A 21,479-nucleotide genomic window follows, 5' to 3' on the forward strand; every position below is an offset into this window, starting at 1 on the left:
GGTTTCTTGATTGAACATTTCAGCTGATAAGCTCCTGTGTGTGGTGAAGTAACCACATTTGACACCAATAACAATGTGTGTTCATGTTCAGCATCTCCGTTAGCTGTGATAGTGATGCCCTTTTAATAATGCACACGGCCTTTTAATGTCACACGATAAGACACTTGTGCCATTTCCTAAAAGTCTTATTTTAGTTGTTTGCATGGTGATGATGTAATAGTTGAGACATATTCCACTGTTGTAGTTGCAGTGACTCTACACATGGCATCAGTTAACAGCCTTAAATGTAAATTAAAATATCGTTGCCCTGGTTACAATCCTTGTTCTTGCATTATGGGAATAAGCTGCAGCATTATGACATTCCCAGGCCAACAATGTGTGTCGGCTCCCCTGTCCTCCCTGGACAATTCTCCCTGACAATAGGGGGACAGCTTCCTGGCCCTCCTCCTCTCACTGTAGTTGCAGTCGAATGCTGCCTTTTTCCGCATTTCTGCCCACATTAGCATCTCTAGTTAATTGGCACCATTTGCTCAAAGACATCGCTTGAGTTTGTAAATTAATTTTAACATTGTCACTAATTATCAAGCTCGATGAGTGGAATTGGCACAATTCGTCCCCAGTGGAGCAGAAAAATAACAGGCGGAGGAAGGATTAGGACTCTGGGGGCAAGAAGACGAGCTGGCTAGCTGAGATATACAGTAGCGCTATATATTAATGAACAAAGGATCACATACAGATGGTGCTGCCGCTCCCTCCTGCATGCTAGATTAACTTCTGATGCCGTCTCAGCTGACTCTTTTAAGAACAAGCTACTTTTAAAAGGAGTCTAAATATGCACTTGATGGCTACATATGATAAGTGTATGCGTAATCTCTAAAAAAAGATAACTGCATAAGACAACCCGTTCTCATTCCCACCTCGTCAAATACCCTTGGTCAGATCTGTCTGGGATGCACCAGGCATAGCAGCGTTAGGATGAAGTGGTATTAAGAGCTACGACGATAGCGAGTAGTAAGAAAAAACAAAAATCTGTGTAACAAGGATCGGAGGGGTGGTGGACGGGTCAAAAGACACAGGACTTTAACCCTGGAAACTGGAGTTAATGTCCAATTTTTGTCCTGCGTGTCACAGAAACATTGATTTTTTAACCCCACCCACAATCTTTCCTTGAAAAATTACCCAAATCAGTCCCCACCCAGAGCATCAAAAAGTGACGCCAAGAGTCCTGACCAAGCGCGTCCGAACAAATGGCGTGGCACTGTGTCCAACTAGGACGCTAAAGGAGACTTTTGTGTTAGTAACAAACGCCAAGGGCGCCCGACCACGTGAGGGCTGGGAGGGAGAATCTGTAGATAATGGGACAAGATATTGGTATCGTAAGCATTCTGGTTTCTGTTTGTAGTCCGAGGAGTATTGACCAATCACATTTGAGCGAGCTTTGATTGCATGCAGCTTTGATTGCAACAGTCCATGGGGAAAGCAAAGGCAGAGGCAGAGCGCACTGAACAAAATGCAGTCACGGAACCCATTGGCTATCGTCTGACCATGATTTGGCTTTTCATTAGCTTTTTCATAAAAATATCAACTTGGACTGTTAATGACTTGATGCTGATATCCATTACACCGTAAACATTGCCCACTGCTACCAGAGGCTAAATCGTCATTTGATGGATTTCGAGGTTACTGTTTGTTAGAGCAGACAAACATTCTTTACACACTTTTTATGTTTTGAAGAAACCACCCTCTAAACTCATTATATTCAGAGTCTCTCGTACTACAGCCCCATGCACACTGCTTTAAAATGCCGCTGTTTGATGTTTCGGTTAGGTAGTCTCATGCTGACCTGTGAACAAGTGCTCGTCCCCACCCAGAGTGACAAAGTGACAAAGTCCAGTAGCAAATCAACAGCTGAGTTATAGCTGCACAGTTGGCCCCTCTGCTTATCTCCAGCAGTGGCAGACATGCACAGCCAAGGAACATTCAGTTCAAAGAAGTCTAATAATTGAAGATGGTGCAGTTATCTGAGAGACTGTTTTGTCTGTCTTGTCAGTATGAGCTAGACAGTCCAGCTTTCTGAAAGGCCAGACAATCTGCGCTCCAAATGTCATGTTGTGAGAAGGCAAACATGGCCTGGTAAAATAAAGGCAAAAGCTCAGGTTAAAGACGTGCCAGGCCTTTTCCTACAATTATTCTGCCAAAAACCTACTCAGAGTACAAACAATGTATTAGCAGCTACACTTTGTCCCACTGGAACATGCAAAAGATAAATAGCCATCCTCTGCAAAGCATTAATCATTGATTAAAAAAAATGTTTTGCTTTTCTCGTTTTGCTTCTTCCTTTTTTTCGCAGTGTAGAGGAAATTAGATTTTGCCCTCTGGCACGGCAGCAGGATCAGATTGTGGGCTGCAGTAGCATGGATCTTATCTTAGCTACAGCTTTGGTCCAAAACATATTGCTGCCCCTCTCTCTGTGGAAATAGCTTTTAACTGTGTTCTCCTGTTGACAGAGCAAAGATGCTGGCCACATATAAACACAAGCACACAAACTAGACCCTGTCTCCCTTTTCTGTGCACTCATAGTGTACTTATCCAGTCACAAATGTGTGTGTGTGTGCATGTGTGTGAGTTGTTGATATATAAATCTAAGTGATGCCAGCTATCACATGACCCAGAAAGTGCCTATTGCCGTGGTTGCCATGAAGATGCTCTTAAATCAAAGCTCAGTCTCTTGAGGTGGTGTTAAATCAAGTGTGCCCCCCCCCCCCACACCCACACCACAATGCCTCTCTAGACCCATACATATGTATCAATCTGTAGACGTGATGAGAATAAAAGGGCAGTTTTGTACTTCATGCATATGATATGATGTAATTTCCACAGTGTATTCTCTCATGTGTAATCCACATTGTGGTGTCTAATAAAATTGTCAACACGTGTGTTTATTTGGATGTCTGTTTTACTCACTTGGGTATGCTATATTTCTCTGCTGTATAATAATTACAAGCTTCTCAGGTATTTAATGCTATGTCCAACGTTCCACCTCTCAGGGCGGGAGAGATTTGTTTTAGAAGCCCTCAGCTGCCTCTGTGGAAAAAGGAATTGAACCTACTACAGTGAAATGTTCATCCCTACAGTCACAGAGGAGAGTCAGCAGCCTAGCCATTTAACCCATTAGCTAAAACACAGCTGAGCCAGCCTGTTAGAGCTCCCTTAACACCGCCTGCTGCTCTCTTCATTCACCCCTCCTCCTCTATTCCCTCCTTGTTCCTCCTTTCCTTTCCTTTCCTTTCCTACCTTACACCTCCTCCTCCTCCCTTTTCTCCCCATGCATACAGAACATGCTGTGTTCAGCAGACTTCGTTGTACTGTAGCGCTGTTAGCCTGTTTGTTCAGCTCATCATCACCACGCTCCCATGGGCCACATGGAGTCTATCTCCCTGCCAGTTAGCTGCCATGAAGCCCAAACACTGAAATGAAGCCACTTTGCCATGCAACTGAAACACAATATTATAGCTACAATACAATATAACAGCACCTATTCAATTTCAACAAGGTTCTCAGCACAGTAAAAAGGACATAAAGAGACAGACACTCCGTTGGGAATGTTTGAAAAAAAAAAAAAATTCCCTCGAGGTCTAGGTTTCCGTTCTACAAAACACAGTGGGCAGGAAAATGGACACAAGTGCAGTACAATCAAGTGGCACAAGCACATGTTGGCTTTCTGATTTTGGTGACCAGAGGTAAAAGCAAAATGTTGGTGCAGCACTGAAAAACCATGAATACAGTGTTTGGAGGAGGAATGTAGTGACATCAGGTAGAGATCCGGACACACTTGATGAATAGGACAACTAGGAATATGCAGAGATGGAGGGAGATTCACACTATACACTTAAAATGTGTAGTAGAGAAGTACATAAGTTGCAGTTCTGATTTGATGAAAATTACATTTCCCATGGATTTATGCTTTGCGCTTGCATGGAATCAGAGTGCAGTGGGTTAGGGTTACTTGATGTGATTCGGGGGTTAAGTTGTTGCACTGTTGCCTTTTTTCATATGGTCCAGTTTACGTTCATACTGCATTTTGTCAAGCGCACATTGTGAACAAATACGCTATTGAAGTGTTGGCTGGTCCATTGGACAGGATATCTAAGTGAAACTTGTTGACTTTGGTCTCATAAATATTGGAGCAATGCCAAATGTATAACAGCTTGGGCTTTCTGGTTATACTTTACTGTTTCCAATATTTCAGAAAAAAGCCAAACAATGTGAGCAGCTGACAGACAGGGAGTGAAGAAGAGGGCGGGGCCGGACGCCTGAGAGATGATGACGTGTTGTCACACAGACGACCAGCAATGTATGGCCATAATAGTTTGTGGATTTGTAAGTAATCACCCTAAAAACATACAGTATATACATACGTAAATGTTGTGCAAGGTTGAAATTACGGGCTAGTTAATACGCTGTTGTTGTTTTTTTGTTCAATTCCATTGGGCCAAATTGCATTCTTACCTTCTCACCTAAAGTGAACCGAACTCTAGAGCACTTGGAAGGGAACTGAGACCCCCATTTTCAAGGGGAACGGAGTTCCCTTGTGAAATGAACCAGTCTATTCAGTTAGGCTCCAAGGTTCGGTTAAAACAGAGCAAACTGCTGAAAGCAACTTAAAAGTCCTGTGAAGGACAACAAGTGCTTGCTTGTACAGCTGAGTTCAGAACATCAGTACCTCTGCATGACAAAACACTAATCCTTCCTTATTTTAATGAGTACAGTGCATTGGTTGATTAGCCTTTAAATGCATTATTATGTTTTCTAAACTGATCATGTTTCGTTTTCTCACCGGTACCTTGAAAATCACACCACGTGCCCCCTGCATTATTTCTACACGGGGCTGTTTTCACTATGAATCCTTTTCTCAATCTCTGAAACTAGAAATGGCTCCCTGCAGGGGAAACCTGTTTTCTCATGCTCCTGTCCATGGACAGACGCACCTGAGTGCCACAACTACTCTTGTTGCATTCCCATGGAAATACCATAAAGGCTTTCTGATTCTAAGGTTGCAGGTCAGGGCAGGCTACAGAACAGAGCGTCCACTGAGAGTGGTTTTAGTGTCTAGCTTAAGAACACGTCACCAGGTCAACACCAGGTACTGTAGACAACCTTAATCACAGGCAGTCCAGTCCAGTCACATGAAAACGGTGCTTTTGAGCTTGTGAGATGCACAACCTGCCGAGTGTAGTCAGCCATTACGAGACACAGACACATAAATGACAATCTGCCAGGAGAGAGAGAGCAATTGTTGCAGCGACTCCGAGCACACGGAGCAACATCCTGGTGCCATCTGGCTGCATCTCATCATCGGCAGCGACACCCATTTAGCTGCTGTTGCTGAGCACCACAGCTCTATGTGCACATTTGAACTCGAGACTCTTCTGGACTCATTACCAAGTGTTATATTGTCACAGTGACGAAGAGGAGGAAAAAACGTGGTGACCCACAAGACTGTGACCTGTTAAATTGACATTATCAGCTGCATTTGAGGAACCAGTAATGACCTCTCATCGCAGTGTGACACACTCTCCATCTTCATTTCACACCCTCTAAGAGCAGCACAGATGGCCTTGGCAACAGCCTCTGAAGTCTTCAGGGCTGCAGATCATGTGCATCTCATGTTGATGCTCACTGGAAAATATTGGAAAATGCATGGAGATGACTTGTTATTCACCACACAGTCTTCGAAGAGTCCCAGGTAAGCAGAGTCCATCAGAAGGACCAGAGCAACGTTAACACAGAACTGTAACAATTTCTTTCCTCACATTTTCACTCCCTGTCTATTTTGCATTACTGTGTACTAACAACGCTTCTCTTCGGGTTAATAAACAGGTTAATGAGGTGGGAGGCCACTGTAAAATGCTACTAAAGCAGCCATGCAGGATCATTTGTCTTGCTTCAGAAGTGTCTTCTACTGCAGCTCCCTGCTCCTTAATTCATTCAAATGAATTTTGTTTTAATCATTTTATCCTTGGTACTCACTAACTCCACTAGTGTGTTAAGAGAGATGGAGAAAGAGAGAGGAGATCAGATGATGAAGAGACATACGGAAAAAAAGGTAGAGGGAAAGTGAGACAATTAAAGGGAGAGAGCAGAGAGACAGAAAGATGCAGAAAGACAATTGAGGAGATTCACTTTGTGTGTATGTGCTCTGTGTATGTGTGTGTAGGTGTGTGTGTGTCTATCAATAATGAATCCCCCAGTTGTGATTACACAACAATTACACTCCAGAGCTAAAACCTTAACCATCCTTATGTAAGATGGAGACTTGTTGTCTATCTATGACACGGAGGCTGCGGTCTGCCGGTCCCAGGGGTGTGTTAATGCAAACGGGGGAGAGGCTGACGGGAACATGAGCCAATGGGAATACGCAGAGAGGAAGGACAGCTCCATATCTAGTAGAAGCAAGGTGGCCTGATCACGGGGAATTTGATGGCAACGGCCTGCTAGACGTGCTGTATGCGGTTCATCTATTACTTCACTTTATGCTAAAGAAAATTTGAGAATAACAGTGATTTGAAGTCTTTTTGCATGTCTTACTAGGTGAAAGTATGATTTTACAGTTATTACATCAAACATATATACATGAGACAGACATAACTTCAGTCAGATGAAGATGGTTCGTTTGTTACTCCTGTTATTTCCTTACAAGCAATATAGCATATACAAGGCTATTTTTACGGACTCCATGGTTCACTCCACATAAAACACTACATTACATCACTTCCAGCTAACTTCCCAGAGAACAATGAGGGCAGCATCCTTCAACTGTTTGAATTCTCTGGTGCAGCTAAAGCTAAAAACACAGAGTCCGCCAGCACGTCAGCCTGCAGGTCATTACCAAGGTAATCGTTAGGCTACAGACGACGTTATCTTAGCCGGTTCACCTGACTTCAGCAGCTTTGTCCTGCTGTCACAGACGTGAACTAACCATAGTTGCCTTGCTCATGGACTCATGGCAGTTCGTCACTGGAGAACTACTGTCATTGTTACTGTTACAGTACTTTTTGTGTGTCATCTTTGTACGTAGCTACTCTGCTGGATGGAATGGAATACTTTTACTGTTAAACAATACAAAGTAGAATAGGTCAGCATTAATCACAGTAGAATGTGCTGTCAAGTGTTGAACTCCTGTCATTATTTAAACCTATGATGCAATGTTTGCAGTATTGTCATGATTATAGTTGGATACACTGTATATTATAAAACACTCACTCATATAAATGAAATGTCCTTATTAAACATACTCTACCATCATATTTGATTCAGCAAAGAAATAAATTCCAATGTCAGTATAAAATACAATCCTATCCAGCGTAGGAGTGAGCATGCGGCAGTTACATAAAACGAGCTGCTTGCCAGGCCGGTGGCTAAAAATCCCCCTGACTGAACTAGTGGGTACAGTGGGGGCTAAAAGCCTTCCCAGCGTGCTTCTCTTTTTCTCAGAAATCTCATTTCAAACCGTGGAAATGACCTTCCCACCTCTGAGTGGAAGCTCTCCCGTGTGGTGTAATTAGTTGAACATCCAAACTGGATGCATGCCAGCGGTTTGTGCACGGGAACACGGGGCTGAATTTGGAAGGGTGATCCCTGAGCTCCACCTCTTCATTGGGCTGGATGTTGGGGTTAGTTTTACTGTCTCTCCAGTCAGTTGGCAACCGCAACATTTTTATTCATTTGACCCAGATTTCATGAATTTTAAATATTTAGATCCTTTGCTTACGTAAAACTACTAATACAACACTGTAAAAAATACTCTGTTACAAGTTAAAGTCCTGCATTGAAAAGTACTCAAACCTGAAACAATCAAAACATGTTTGTGAATAACTTAAGTGTTTAATCATCTCAGGTGGACTTGTAGGCCGTTATATTGTTGGGTTAGTTTGTTTCATTTATAAAGAAATATCACATTTTATAAACTACATGTGTTTGTAGAGAAATGCAGAATTCTTAATGTGTAAAGTAACTAGTATCTAAAGTAACTAGTGACTAAAGTTGTCAGATGGATATAGCGTAAAAGTAGATATTTCTCTCTGAAATGTAGCGGAGTAGAAGTAGAAAGCGGCATGAAAAGAAAAGACTCAAGTAATGTACAAGTACCTCAACATTTGGACTGAAGTACAGTAATTATTACAGTAAACAAGGCATACAATTGACATGTGTGCCGTGAGTGTGACTGTGAGCGTTGAAGATGATGCCCTGACAGATTGACACAGCGCCGCTATGACAATCAGCTGAGAATCCCGCCAACAACGAGGTGGTTACATCCACAGTGGAAAACTAAAAGAGAAAAGTACCGGTACCAAAAACAGGAGTGGAGCCCCTCATGCTGAGCCCACAGGGAACCGTCAGCGCTGTGTTGCAGGATTTAAGGAGTGCTGTCCAAGCTGTACTCCTGGTCTGGTGAGACTGAGTCCCTTAATGTCCATTAACCTGGAAGACACTCATCAGCACTACCGCATATGTCTATTCCAAGGCCTCATGTGAATTGCAGAAAATATGAGCGTAATAATCATTAGCAAAGTCCTCCAGGATGGGGGATATACTGTATGTTTGGGAGGTTGAATGAAAGTTCAAGACAGACATAAATGTTTTTATGATTACTTACGGAGATAATAGAGATTATCTCGCGTCTTGCAAAAAAGAAGAAAACAATACTGCGTGAACGCATCTCTATCCACAACGTGCCCACCATGGGGTCAACATGGTGAAGCAGTATCTCAATGGTCGCACAGGTCTTTCAATTCCAGTCACAGAGAGAGGTGTAGGCAGGAAGTTAATTAGACAAATGTCCTCCTTGTTAGCCAGCTGTCAATGTGAAACAAGCAAAACCAAGGTCCTCAAAAGAAATATGGGCAGCAGGAAATGGCTGCCAAAAGACTGTGGCTGTGCAGTGCACGATCAATATTAAGAAATGTACTGCTACAATGAGCTAAATAAAAGGTTTTAAGAAGTGTTCAAATTTAAAAAACAATTAAGCATCTATTTGATAGGACTGGCATCGGAACCAAGACATTGATGTAATGATTAGATACATAGAGCATGTTTCTCTATTTAACATAAAGCACACAATGAAAAACAACCCCCAGTTTGGAGCAGCAGTTGAGGAGTTTTTCTGATCAATACTAATTGAAACATGGAGATGTAGGAGTTGTCCCTGGTGCATTTTCATAGACCTGTTATCCAGACAGTGTCCGTCTCCCAAATGGTTTACAGTGTGCTGAAGGCGATAAAAAACTGTTATAAATTCAGAGTTGTAATAAACAGTGGGAAAAAGCCTTCGCAAGAAAGAAGCTCTAGAGACAATGTCCCCAACCAAGCCGACTGAAAAATAGAGCTTACTGAAAACAAAATAAAAAAATAAAAATACAATGAAAACACAGGCGAGCCGACGGTGCAGTGGGAGTAACTGACTGAAAAGTATACACAGTCATATTACACACGACATTGTCTGAAACCTCAAGTAATCACCCCTTCTTTCATATTATTTTACGGCATTTTGCTTCAATTATTATTATTATGACATTTGAGCTGTGTAATTACATATACTCCTTGTATTAAAGTGAGCTTGTTTAAAAATTGCTTTGCCTTGAATATGTAACCAATTTCTTCAGAATTATATACTTTTAAAGTGTAGAAAAGGTTAAGCCACTTTTATCATTTAATTAAGTCTTACGTCACTGTATGACTATTTTTAAAGTGTTGGATTTCCCATAATGTTGGTTTTCTGTAAATAACATTACAGAGTACAGTCTAGACCTGCTCTTTTATGACAAGCGCTGTGAGATAACTGTTGTTGGGGTTTGGCGCTATATTAATAAAATGGAATTGAATTGAATTGAATAACCTATGCATTATGTGCCTAAACGCCTGTTGTCGTCATCCTTGATGTTCACATGTGTCATCCAAGGCCTTTATTCCTCCAAGGCCTGTGGAACAGACCCCTCCATTTGTCCTGGTTCCCAGTCCATCAGAATACAACGTACAAGGATGAACTGCATAGGTTATGAAGATATTTTGTTTGCTTATTCTATATGTAAAAGCATGTCAAGAAAAGACAAAGGGAGATACGTTGATTAATTAAACTCTGACAAAGTGTTTTAGCCTAGCTTACCATGTAACTGCATTTGTATTCATTATAAGACAAAAAACGTATGACTCATATGCACCTGGATCTTGTAGCTTTCCATGGTGGAGATAGGGACAAACATGGTATTTTTGAAATGAGTCCCCCTGGGGGACGAAGTCAAATTGCTGGAGCAGTCCAGAAAGCCTGCAGTAGAAGAGAGTGGCTTCTTCCTCTACTCCTACATCTATATTCTGCCATACCTTGAAACTTTAAAGATGTTCCATCAAGCTATTGTTAAACCTTCTGAACTATTGATAGCAAAGACTTAAAAGGAAAGACGCTTCCAAACACCCAGTCAAAGTGCATTCAGCAAGACCACTCTGCAAAGCCTGGCCTTTTACTGGGAGTTGCTTTACAGTGCGTGGCTCAGCAGAGCAGTGCACAGCTCTGCAGAAAGATAGCACGAGGACAGAGGGCACTTAGCTGTTGGCAGTCTTAGGCTGACTGTCTGGAGTCCAATATAAAAGACAACAAAAAAATAGCAATCCTATTTGTACCAGGAACACCCTGTCCAAAGCAACAACCCTAGGCCACCCTGCACTCTCTATCCATCCAAGGACACACAAGCACCACAGCCAAACTCCCAGGGAAGGCTCTCATGCAACTTGTAAGTGACATAAATAAATAAAAAGGCTTTTTTTGTATTTTCAGTTTTCATACACGGTGCAAAAAGAGCTAAGGAGAGACATGTGAGATGCTGCAGCTGAGAGAGTGCAGTCAGCAGCTTCCAAATCCTTTTAGGGTTCACTTAAAAAGCCGGCGATCGGTGGCATCAGCGGCAGAGATAGTCTAAAAACAACAAGATGACGACAGACATGATGGAAGATGGACTTCAACTCCTGATAACAGCCTTCTTTTCTGGGAAGAGATATCACAAAAAACACTTCCCCGATGTGCCTGTTGCTGTTTTCTTGGCAGGCCCCATCTGTCGCATGCGTTCACAAGAATGAATTACAGTCAATTAAGATGGCTGGCGCTGTAGCAAGTGAGCAAAGGGTACACACCATGTGTGCAGGAAAGACAACAGCGGTGGGATCTGTATATCTGTTGACCATGTAGAATATGTTTAAATCTAATGTTTTTAAACATCAAAGAAAAGTATTTTTTTAAAGTCATCGTCATTAATTATGTGAATGAGTCTCCGACACCGTGGTTTAAACAGGGGGCCTGAACTGTCCCTTTGACACCTGTCCAGAAGGAGGGAAGCCAAACAATCTAAAAACCTCGTCCACGTGCACAGAGGGAATGTGTTAGCCTGTCTGCCCGCTGACACTTACTGGGGATATCATGCCTGTTTTTAAGACTCACTATGACATATTCACAAATTACAGCATATTAGGGACATTGCAGGATTTTTTTTAAATGCATAGCTGGGGCAATGGGGATTCAGAGACAAAATATGTAGATTTACAACAACAACAAAATTGGTACATTTGTGAGAAAAAATTTAAACATTTAAGGAAAAAAATCATATTCTCTGAGATTACAAAGCCATGCATTTGCATAAAAAACTCTGAGAAATTGTGTTTTCTTTCAAGGAACCACATCACCTCGCTTTGCAAGGTTGGATCAACCTCACCATACCAAGGACGCCACTCGGGGCTCTGGATTAGTATGCCTGCAGTGATGGTGGAACTAATATTAACTACAGTACTTTATATAAGTTAATATCCGGTGGTTGAACCCTTAACAATGTTTACGTTTACGTTCTATAGTCACTATAGGTTTGCTGTGTAAAGTAACTTTGGTGTCAGATTCTGTAAACATTTGCTTGAAATATAGTGAAAGTGGTATGAAATGGAAATACTTAGTCCCTCAAAATTGTACTGCACTTGGGTAACTGTAGTTATATTACTGTCTGTTTCATGTATGACTTATGCTGAACGGGCTATGCAAATCACATTTAATTAATAGATTTTTGGCTGAAAATGTGCTTGACATTTGTACAGCCACATAGCAGGAGTGTCTGCCTGCCCGTCTATCTGTAGACAGACGTGTCTCGCTGCTCGGGGGCAGAGCTCACTCACTCTGGCCACTGGAGGCCAAGCCAGGCAGTGATGCGGTAAATGCTGCAGTGTGATATTGTGTGTGTGTGTGTGTGTGTGTGTGTGTGTGTGGGCTGATCATCCCCAGGCCTGGTTCAGGTAATGTAGCGGAGAAGAGGGTAAGCCACTCTGACACACACGGCTGGATCACAGAGACTAGCAAGCCGCCGTGGGGTACAGTTAATATGTGTGTGTGTGTGTGTGTGTGTGTGTGTGTGTGTGTGTGTGTGTGTGTGTGTGTGTGTGTGTGTGTCTCAGTGTGTTCTGGTCATCTTTGTAATTTAATTACATGTATGCATGTCCAAAAACCTGAAAACTGCCAATGTTGATTAGATCAAAACCCTAATGAGCGGACTGGCCTATGTCTTAAAAATGACACACAACACGCTGTACTGCCCCACACCTGTGCACTCTGAGTAACAAGCAGTGTCGACTGGATGGCTGAATGTCATTGAACAACAACAGTGTCTGCTCACCTTGACACAGGTAGCCTCCTGCCCGGCCCCTCTAACTCAGCTTTATCTGACCCTGACTTCTTGGAGTCTCAGCAATTATGAGTCAGTCATTTGCAGCGTTCAGCATTTTCTGCCCCATAATATTTGATAGGGTTAAAGACTGAGGGCCACATTTCTTTCACATGCATTCTGCACTGGCAAACATGTGTGTGATTTATCCAACAGGCACAGTGGTCTGAAAGTGCAGTTTGTCCTTTTGGGAAATATGCTTTGATGCTTTCCTGCCAAGAGTTAGACGAGAAGATTGATATCACTTTTCATGTCTATATGGCAAATATGAATCTATGGCTAGCAGCCTAGTTAGCTTAGCGTAAAGACTGGAAACACCAACCTGGCTCTGTCTAAAGGCAAAAAAGCCTGCCTACCACTAAAACTCTAAGAAATATACAAATACACTATCTACACATTTTCACACACACCAACACACACACACACACACACACACACACACACATATATATTTTTTTTTATATAATTTACTAAACGTCACAGAAACCAATGTTTCACCAAATGAAGCTTGGTTTATTTCAAAATAAGAGTGGACTTTTGGCCCACTGGACATGAACCCATGTCTCCTGAGCGGAGGTCCTGTGTTTGTTTGACCCATCCACCCAACATCAACCATTCCTTCCGCCACGAGATCCTGCCGCCTAACAAAAGATGTAAATGTCAACCGTTCTGTGCTGCTTGCACATCCGACCCCTATGGTCCCGTTCTCCGTGAGGACGGGCTGGATTTTACGGATGGTTATGTGCCAGACTATTTTTGGCTAGTTGGAGTAAATTCATCCTCCTGGTGCCTCTGTACGGAACATTAAAAGATTATTTTAGAGAGGAAAAGCTTTACTGAATTAATCAAAGACAAAATAGGAAAAAAATGTGCAAAGAAAAGAATGATACACAAAGACATCAAGTTTCTTGGTTCAGAAAAACAACCACCTTTGATCGACTGGTTACAGCTACCATGGTCCTACCTTTCTAAAATGAAAGTCACTCCATACCGTTTCCTCCGTCATTTGTCTCTTCCTCTTGACATCCACCTCTGCCTCTGATTGTTCACTGGGTTGCAGTATAAACTCTGCAGTGACATATAGCCAAACATAGAGCCTGTACCATATGCTCCTTACATAAACACACAGCAGCTGCCAACAACTATTGTCAATGAGCCACAGAAATACCCAGAATGCAACAAAATGTGGCATTCATTTCAAAGCCCTATTGGGACCCTCAGAATTAGTTCAAAATGGTTATGTTTCAAAATTCAGATCAGGGTAAGTTTCTGGGTTGTCATAATGACAAAGGATGACAGAATACAACCAGGAATGGGTCAAGTTTCACTTTCACTCTTTTTTGCTTGTGTAAAATAGCAATTTTATTCTATAACTTGTAGGTATGTTATCCCTAGATTAAAAACAATAATAATTAAAGCCAAAAATGACTTTAGTCCTAGTGAAGTCTGTAACATGTTGTGTTTTTACAGTCAGTGACAGTTTTAAAAGACAGGTCTACTGCACCCAATAGGTCTAAACACTAAATATAAGGACACGTCTGCCTTTCAGATGATTTTATGTAGATGACAGGGAAAATGACTAAATTATATATATTTAGTTGTCTCTGGGCTGCACTCCCAGCAGCAGGGGTGGGGTAATTTTCTACCAAAATATAAGAAAAGAAAACAGGGGAGCATAATACTTATTACTAACGTGCTGCGTGATCGCTGCTCAGACAACAAGATGCTTTAGCTGGGAAGGTAAGTTGACAACGTCTTGATCAGAACAACAGCTTATGTGCAGCGCACACATGTGCACACACACACACGCACGCACGCACGCACACACACACACACGCACGCACAGGCAGGCACAGTATCCTACATTAAACCACAATTACAACCACATAAACTGAGTATATCAGTCAGAGCTGTAAACGCAGGGCAGCCAGTGGACGGACCTGGCGGTGGGCCTTGAAATGCTAGCAAATCAATTGAATGTAGCTCGCGCACACACACACACACACACACACACACACAACTACACACACAAACACAAACATGCACACACACTCACACAAAAAGAAAAACAGTTTTTATTGGATGCCCAGAAAAACGGTCGGTGATCAAACTCAAACAGCCAAAAGAGCCACAGTGATTTAGTGGAGCGAAAATCCATTATGGCTCCATCCAAAGGTAATGACTTCTCCAAGCCTTCCAGCTGATTCTCCAGAACAAGAGTGGGAGGGGATACTGGCGCACACACACACACACACACACACACACACACACACACACACACACACACACACACACGACAAGTCAGGCTTTTGTACCAAACAGCGTGAGGTCCTGAAAGGGTCCACACCGACATCACCGCTCTTTAAGTCTTTTATACCTTCAATCTCTCACAGTGAGAGTGGAGGGGGCAGCATCTCTATTTAAACTGAACTGGCTTATGTACACCTGCAGTCTGGCGATACAAACTACTACCTGGTAGAAAAGGAGAAGCCTAGATGCCTCTTATTTGTTCATCATTATTTGAAGACATTCTGGCATCAGGTAGAACACACTGAAACACACCATGCTGCGGTACCTGCTCCAAACAACACTGACCTTAATGTAAGAAACCAATATGTCTCAACCTTCAATATGTTTCTATTTCCTGCACATTAGTTCATAAAACTAGTTGTTACCTTGAACAAGGCAGCTCAGCTCAATGACTCTTTGGGAAAGATGTGAGCAGAGAAAAGTTTATGAAAATATGCTTTTCAGTTGGTGCCCTTAAGGAATGCGGACAATTTTAACATATTGTAGGAAGCAGCGAGAGTTGCTGGAGAACCATGTGGCACTCAGTGAGATAGCCACGCAATGCAACTTTTGAAAAAGAAGCCCCGCAGGGTCCAAGAGAACTTTGGATGAGATAGATTACTGCTTAGGGAGTAATGCAACTGCAATTGAAGAGTTGAAATAAGTCACAGAGAAGTCTGGATCCATGGGAGTATATTGTCAGGCTAAGCCTGATGGAGTGCCCATTACACAATACAAGTGGAAGGTTGTGAAGAAAATTTGGATGGTGCAACAAGGCAGGCCTGTTTGTTTCTTAGGTGAATGCTTGTGAAGTTTTACAGAGAATATGTTTAGGCCGTGTCCTCTCTAGCTGGGACGTTTTGAGATTAATTTGAGGAATTGTTGTGGACGAAGTCCACACGGAGATACACTGGTAAGAGATAATGAGGTGTAACCATGTATTAGCTGATTTAAATAGCTCACATTACTGTACAACAGTTATCGTCATTTTATATTGTATGATGAGTTTTGTTTTGTGGGGTGCAAATGTTCCACCAGAACAAGTTCCCTCGTTAGACTATTTAGCAGAACCACCGTCACTACGTTTGGAAATTAGCACCGCTCAAGACAATTGTGATTGGTTTAAAGAAATACAAAACACCCAGAGCGTTTTTTTCTCCCATCTGAGACAGCAATGCCAGGGAACTGACTTTGACACTGGATGCTCTGAACATTGAGCTCTCAACATTGCCAGTGGATGTGGTCTCTAACACACAAACATCTTGCATTAATTATCTTTTATTTCTTATTTTGACTTGACAACTTTTGTTTTGTGGGTCGAACCAGTTTGTTACCATAAAGCATACATTCCTATTAACTTGCCGTGACATTACAATGATGTCTGTAAAGCCTCATCAACTACTGTTTAAGACTCATCATTGATAAGAGCCAATGCAATAATTGCCGGCCCCTAAATAATTACACCGGAGAGTTCTTTACCAAGGTGAGTAACAAACAATAATCCTGTAAGGTAAGGTAGCTAATTAAGGGGTGGCGGCGGCTATCGCTACTTTACACCATGCTGACGTTATGAATGGTTTAAGGTGTTGGGTCATTGTGGTATTGGAACATAGTGTGATGTACCAGAAAAAAGTGACAAATGCTAGGAATTTACGAGTGAATCCAAACAAAACCTAGTGAGAAGAAGAGATGTATATGGGGCATGATCAGGAGCTTTCCACAAAGGGACGCAGGAGAGCATGGTTTTGTGAGCAATCCACAACTTACCCCCCACAGTCCACCATACACATGCAAAAGCCACTACTCAGCGTGCCAAGTGATAAGAGCTGCAGTTGGGTGGGCAAAGACTTGAAACCTGAATCATAGGACCTGCGCCGCTACCGGTCCTCTCATCTCTGCTCTCTGTTCCTAGATCAGCCCTATGACAGCTTTCGACTCTTCCACAACGCCAACGCCACAGAGACAAGCAAAACCTGGAGCTGACCCAAAATAAAAGCTCAGCATGTACAAAAGCCATGTTTAATCCTATTGAATTTCTCAGCATGATCGACAGCGCCGAGTCCACTAATTAATTCAGGATCCTTTCGGCAATCGCTCTTGCGACATGGTGAATGTGTGAGGTGTATGTACAGGGCATAAACCTTGTTTGCATGCACACTGCCCTTCAGTATTGATCTAGCTCGTCCATATGTGTACATGTGGGTGGTTGCAGATTAATGCCTTTTAGCAGGAAAAGCATTATTCCAGTATCCTGTAACAAGCACCAAGCCCTTTAATAATGTCTCCAAATGGGAAAACCCTTTCTTTTTTCCCCAAATGAGTCCTCGTGGGATGTGACTAAAGTGTAGTGAAGTAAAAAGTAGGACTTTCACATATTCTGATGAACAAAGGTTTTGAAGAGATTAGCTGGGGGAATGGATTCTGCACGATGATGCAACTGGCAGAAAGGAGAAAACAAAGCTAACTATCGGCCTGCCTATCCGCCTGTCTGAATATTAGCGTAGTCTTACCTTTCATACCGAATTTGGAGCGCCGGCCGTATTTGTTGATGAGAACAAAAAGGACGAGGAGCAGGACGCAAGCGAAGCCTGCCAAACCCACAGCAATGGAAACCTGAGAGAAACGAAATGCTGTGTCAGACGGTGATCACATCATAAGCCTCTCCACATCTCTGATCACCTTAAATACTGCAAATCAAAGAATAATCCACTAGATTGTGAATACTGCGTTCTCATAGATTAAAGAAGTCTGGGGAAAAAAGCTACTTACAGCCAGATTTACCCCCAGTGCAGTTTGGAGAAAGAACATGCAGTACAGTAGGTACTGCCTGGCTCATCATCATCATCATCATCATCATCATTACAACCACTTTATTCTGACCAAATCACTCAATTGAAAAAACTGAAATCCGACTATTTTGGAGGAGTACAGAAAAAATACTGTAAATATAATAAAGAAACAGAGACAGCTGCTTTATATAGTAAATACAGTTTGCTTGTTATAATCACTGGGTTTAATGTTCTTATCATTAATATACCATTTAAAAATCCAATAAACACTTGTTTCTTCCCTAAAAAAGCAAAAGAATAAACAAATAAAGATTTAAACTGAGCTACACTTAATTACTTTGTTTTACTTGCTTTTCCTGTCATGTGATGAAAAGGTCTAGTGGCACAGCCAGCCTGTCAGCCTTTGATTTCTTCATGTTTCAAAGCGGTGTGCATGGCGCTGTGCTCAGAGAAACACCAACAACACAAGCGCTAAAGTGGAAGGAAATTATTTGGTCTTATTATATTGATTATATTTAATTATATTGCCTACAATGTCACAATTTGATACGTATCGCAATAGAGAGGTCAAGATATGATATGTATGGTTTAAAATAATGTATTTTAGAGAATTAACTACTACAGCTGCTCTTCTGTTTACCGGTGATTGCACATGTTAAAACACTTCAACTCAGATCTTAAAAGTAAAATAAAACATCTTGTTTCAGTATTAAGAGTATTAATGAATGATTTCATTTGTATACTTCACATGCTCGAATGAATGCTTTTTGTTTTCTTTGTTTTTTAAAGTTTGTTTTTGTTTTAAGATTGTGTTGGGCTTTTTTGCTTTTATTTGATAGGATAACTGAAGACCGGACAGAGAGAGAGGGGAGGTTCCAAGATGCTGCAAAGGGCCACAGCTTGGACTTGAACATGGGCCACTGCAGTGGGGACTGAGCCTTATCCCAATATTCCACAGGGAGGGTCTGCGTTGCGTTCCGGATGCGGCGCGGCCCCCGCGAGCAATCACAGCCATTCGACTTAATGCTGGGTATTCCACCAGCTCTGCCACGGTCCCTGAAGCGAACGTGAAGCAGAAGATGCGCAAAGACGAAGATACGTGAAGCAGCGAGAGTATCTAGTCAAATTGCCAAAAGAACCCCCCCCCCCCAATATCATATATGTCTCCTCTAAAACACCACAGACAACAAGACATTCATCTTGGAGGTGGAGACAATATTAAACATCACTAATCTTTTTATTAAGGACCACACCAGAAAAGAGAAGGCATGGAGTTTTATGCAAGAGTGCTTGAAGGTAGATTCTGACTTAATAAACAGACAGAAAGACGCTGTGCTTCTGAGATGCTCCCGGTGTGGTAGGGGGGGAGCGGAGGACGGAACAAAACTGGAACGCAGCACAGAGGTGCCCAGTGGAAGATCGGGTTTAGTATTTGGGACTGGTGAGCTTCCAGGGCAGCTCACCTGGAAAAAAGGTAGTTTTGAATTGAGACATGCACCGTTTGTGAAATGTGGATTGGCCATTGACCATTGCTTCCACCTATTGGCTTTATTGTGCAATGCACCATAGATGATTTCTTTTTCAAAATTGCTTTTCGCAGCATTTGCTGCTGTAATGATAAGCTAGCATCCACATCAGGTCCTGCATCCGCAAGGACTAGGTCATGATACATTGCCTGATCAATTTTTTGAGTACAATAGTAGAGTGTTTTCAGTTTTAACGTGATTTGCAAGTTTTTGCATGTCCAGCTAACTAGCTTCCAGAAGGAACTGCCCATCATCATTGGGGGGTGGCTTGTGGCTCGGAGGTAGAGTTTCCCCATATCCAGAATGTTGGCAGTTCAACTCCAGGCTCTTCCGGCCACATTTTATAGTAAAAATATATATGTACTACTATAATGAAATAAATAGAATAAGGTTTGTTTGTTTATTTGTTTTGTTTCAATGATATTTATAACACCTAGGCTTTTCCTGCTATGACGTCTCATAATATCTGCCATTGAAAAACGCCCCTTACCACCCGTAGTGACAGTATCTCTTTCCATATAATGAACTACAGTGGAATAACACCACTGTTGGTATCAAACTATTGTACAGAATCCTCCATATTACATTTAGTTTGAGAAACACACACAGAAGTATAGTGTTCAAATACACTACACTGAAAAAATGTTGTCTTTGTGCCTCAGCGCTGCGTGTCAACACACAGCCCAAACCCCTACGAGGCTCCTTTGACTAATAAAAAGCAGCGCAGATTTGAAACACACAGCAGCTCTCTGTTAGGTCCAGGGGAAACATCTTTAGCTGCTGTTTCATCAACATCATTAAGGAGAAAACTCACCCCAAATGTGTCTTCATCTGGTGGGCCTGAATCACCATCTGACGGCGTCGAAGGAACTGCAACACAAAAACACAAAACAAGCATCAGTGGCTGAGAATCAGCCTTCACTCCCACACTTATTCCCAGTAAATACTTAGAAACTGAGTTATAAACTCTTGTATGATTTCTTATTGCAGTGTGTTTCCATGCACAGCGGCTGCACTAGAAGTAGTAGACTCTGGTGTATCCCACTGAACCTGTTTATGCACTTATTATCACATTAAAGCAGTGTAAGTAACACTTAACACGGGTTAATGCACAGCCTAACAGGCTAGAAGACGACCTGATGTGCTCTCTGGTGTATATAATTCAGAGCATATTTCCACTTTCTCCACAAAGCCAAGTGGTTTAAGAAATGTTTAGTAATGCCAGTAGAAAATATTATTTTGTGCTTTCCTTATTCATGAGTGTAAAAAAAAAAAAAAAAAAAAACTCTTGCAATTAAGAGCGCTTGGCTCTCATATTGTTCTGACTAATGAATAATGTTAAATCTCTCCACATGGGTTGAAGCTGTCCTCCTTCTAGGAAGTGGAGTGACATAAACAGGAAGAACATTGCCACTGTATTGGGCCTCAATGGCTTGGGAGAAAATGTTAATGAGCAATGCATTTTAACGTGTCCAGGCTGATAAAAGCCTTTTCATTTAGAAGTCTGTACAGACGAGGCTGACACCTGTCACATGGTTCCTAACATAGCCTGGAATTTGCTACCCAGTGTTTAGGAAAGTAGCAGAAAAGACATTGTGATTCTTTGTTCACAAATGAATGCTTGTGCTTTTACATACAGAGAGTGAGAGAGTCATTAAAACAGGCTGCTCTAGAATTATACATGATGCAAGCAAAAGAACAGAGAAGAAGCTCATACAAAGCACCAAATGTCAATTAACATCAAATGTAATCAGTTGATAAATACACCACACCAACTCAAACTTGAAATCTTTGTCTTAAAAAATCTGACCCACATTTTCAGACAAAACAGAAGCCTGCTGGACTCAGCTCAGACAGCACAACCCCAGTTTACAGTAGTCAAATCAAGCCTCATTGCAGAATGGGAAAGAAAAACCACCAGAATATAAGTTGAGTTACATATCTTCTTGCAGCTCCGCTTTTCTCCTTGCTGTCTCTCTCTCTGAAATAACCTGTGATTGGCCAAAGTCTCTCATCATGGGCTAGATTTACCAATAGCCTGAGAACAGAGCCAAGGGGAGGTGCAAAATTAGCTGTAAGATTATTATGGACTTTTTGTCTAGCACAACATTGATGTCTCAAAATGATCC

General features: G+C 41.9%; 1 protein-coding gene across 6 annotated transcripts in view; it reads right to left on the reverse strand.

Moving 5' to 3' along the window:
- Nucleotides 1-21,479, reverse strand: part of ntrk3b (neurotrophic tyrosine kinase, receptor, type 3b) — a 166,515-nt gene that overhangs the window by 50,036 nt on the left and 95,000 nt on the right. For 5 of the 6 annotated variants that reach the window (XM_034873485.1, XM_034873500.1, XM_034873512.1 and 2 more), the window contains 2 exons: nt 20,165-20,220; nt 17,546-17,648 (listed from right to left, as the gene is read on the reverse strand). In XM_034873485.1, the coding sequence (XP_034729376.1) occupies nt 17,546-17,648; nt 20,165-20,220 (159 nt within the window). The remainder of the gene's footprint in view (nt 1-17,545; nt 17,649-20,164; nt 20,221-21,479) is intronic. The other variant, XM_034873493.1, reaches the window with a different exon arrangement.

This window comes from Etheostoma cragini, chromosome 1 (genome assembly GCF_013103735.1).
Source record: "Etheostoma cragini isolate CJK2018 chromosome 1, CSU_Ecrag_1.0, whole genome shotgun sequence".
In the NCBI taxonomy this organism is placed as follows: Eukaryota; Metazoa; Chordata; class Actinopteri; order Perciformes; family Percidae; genus Etheostoma; species Etheostoma cragini.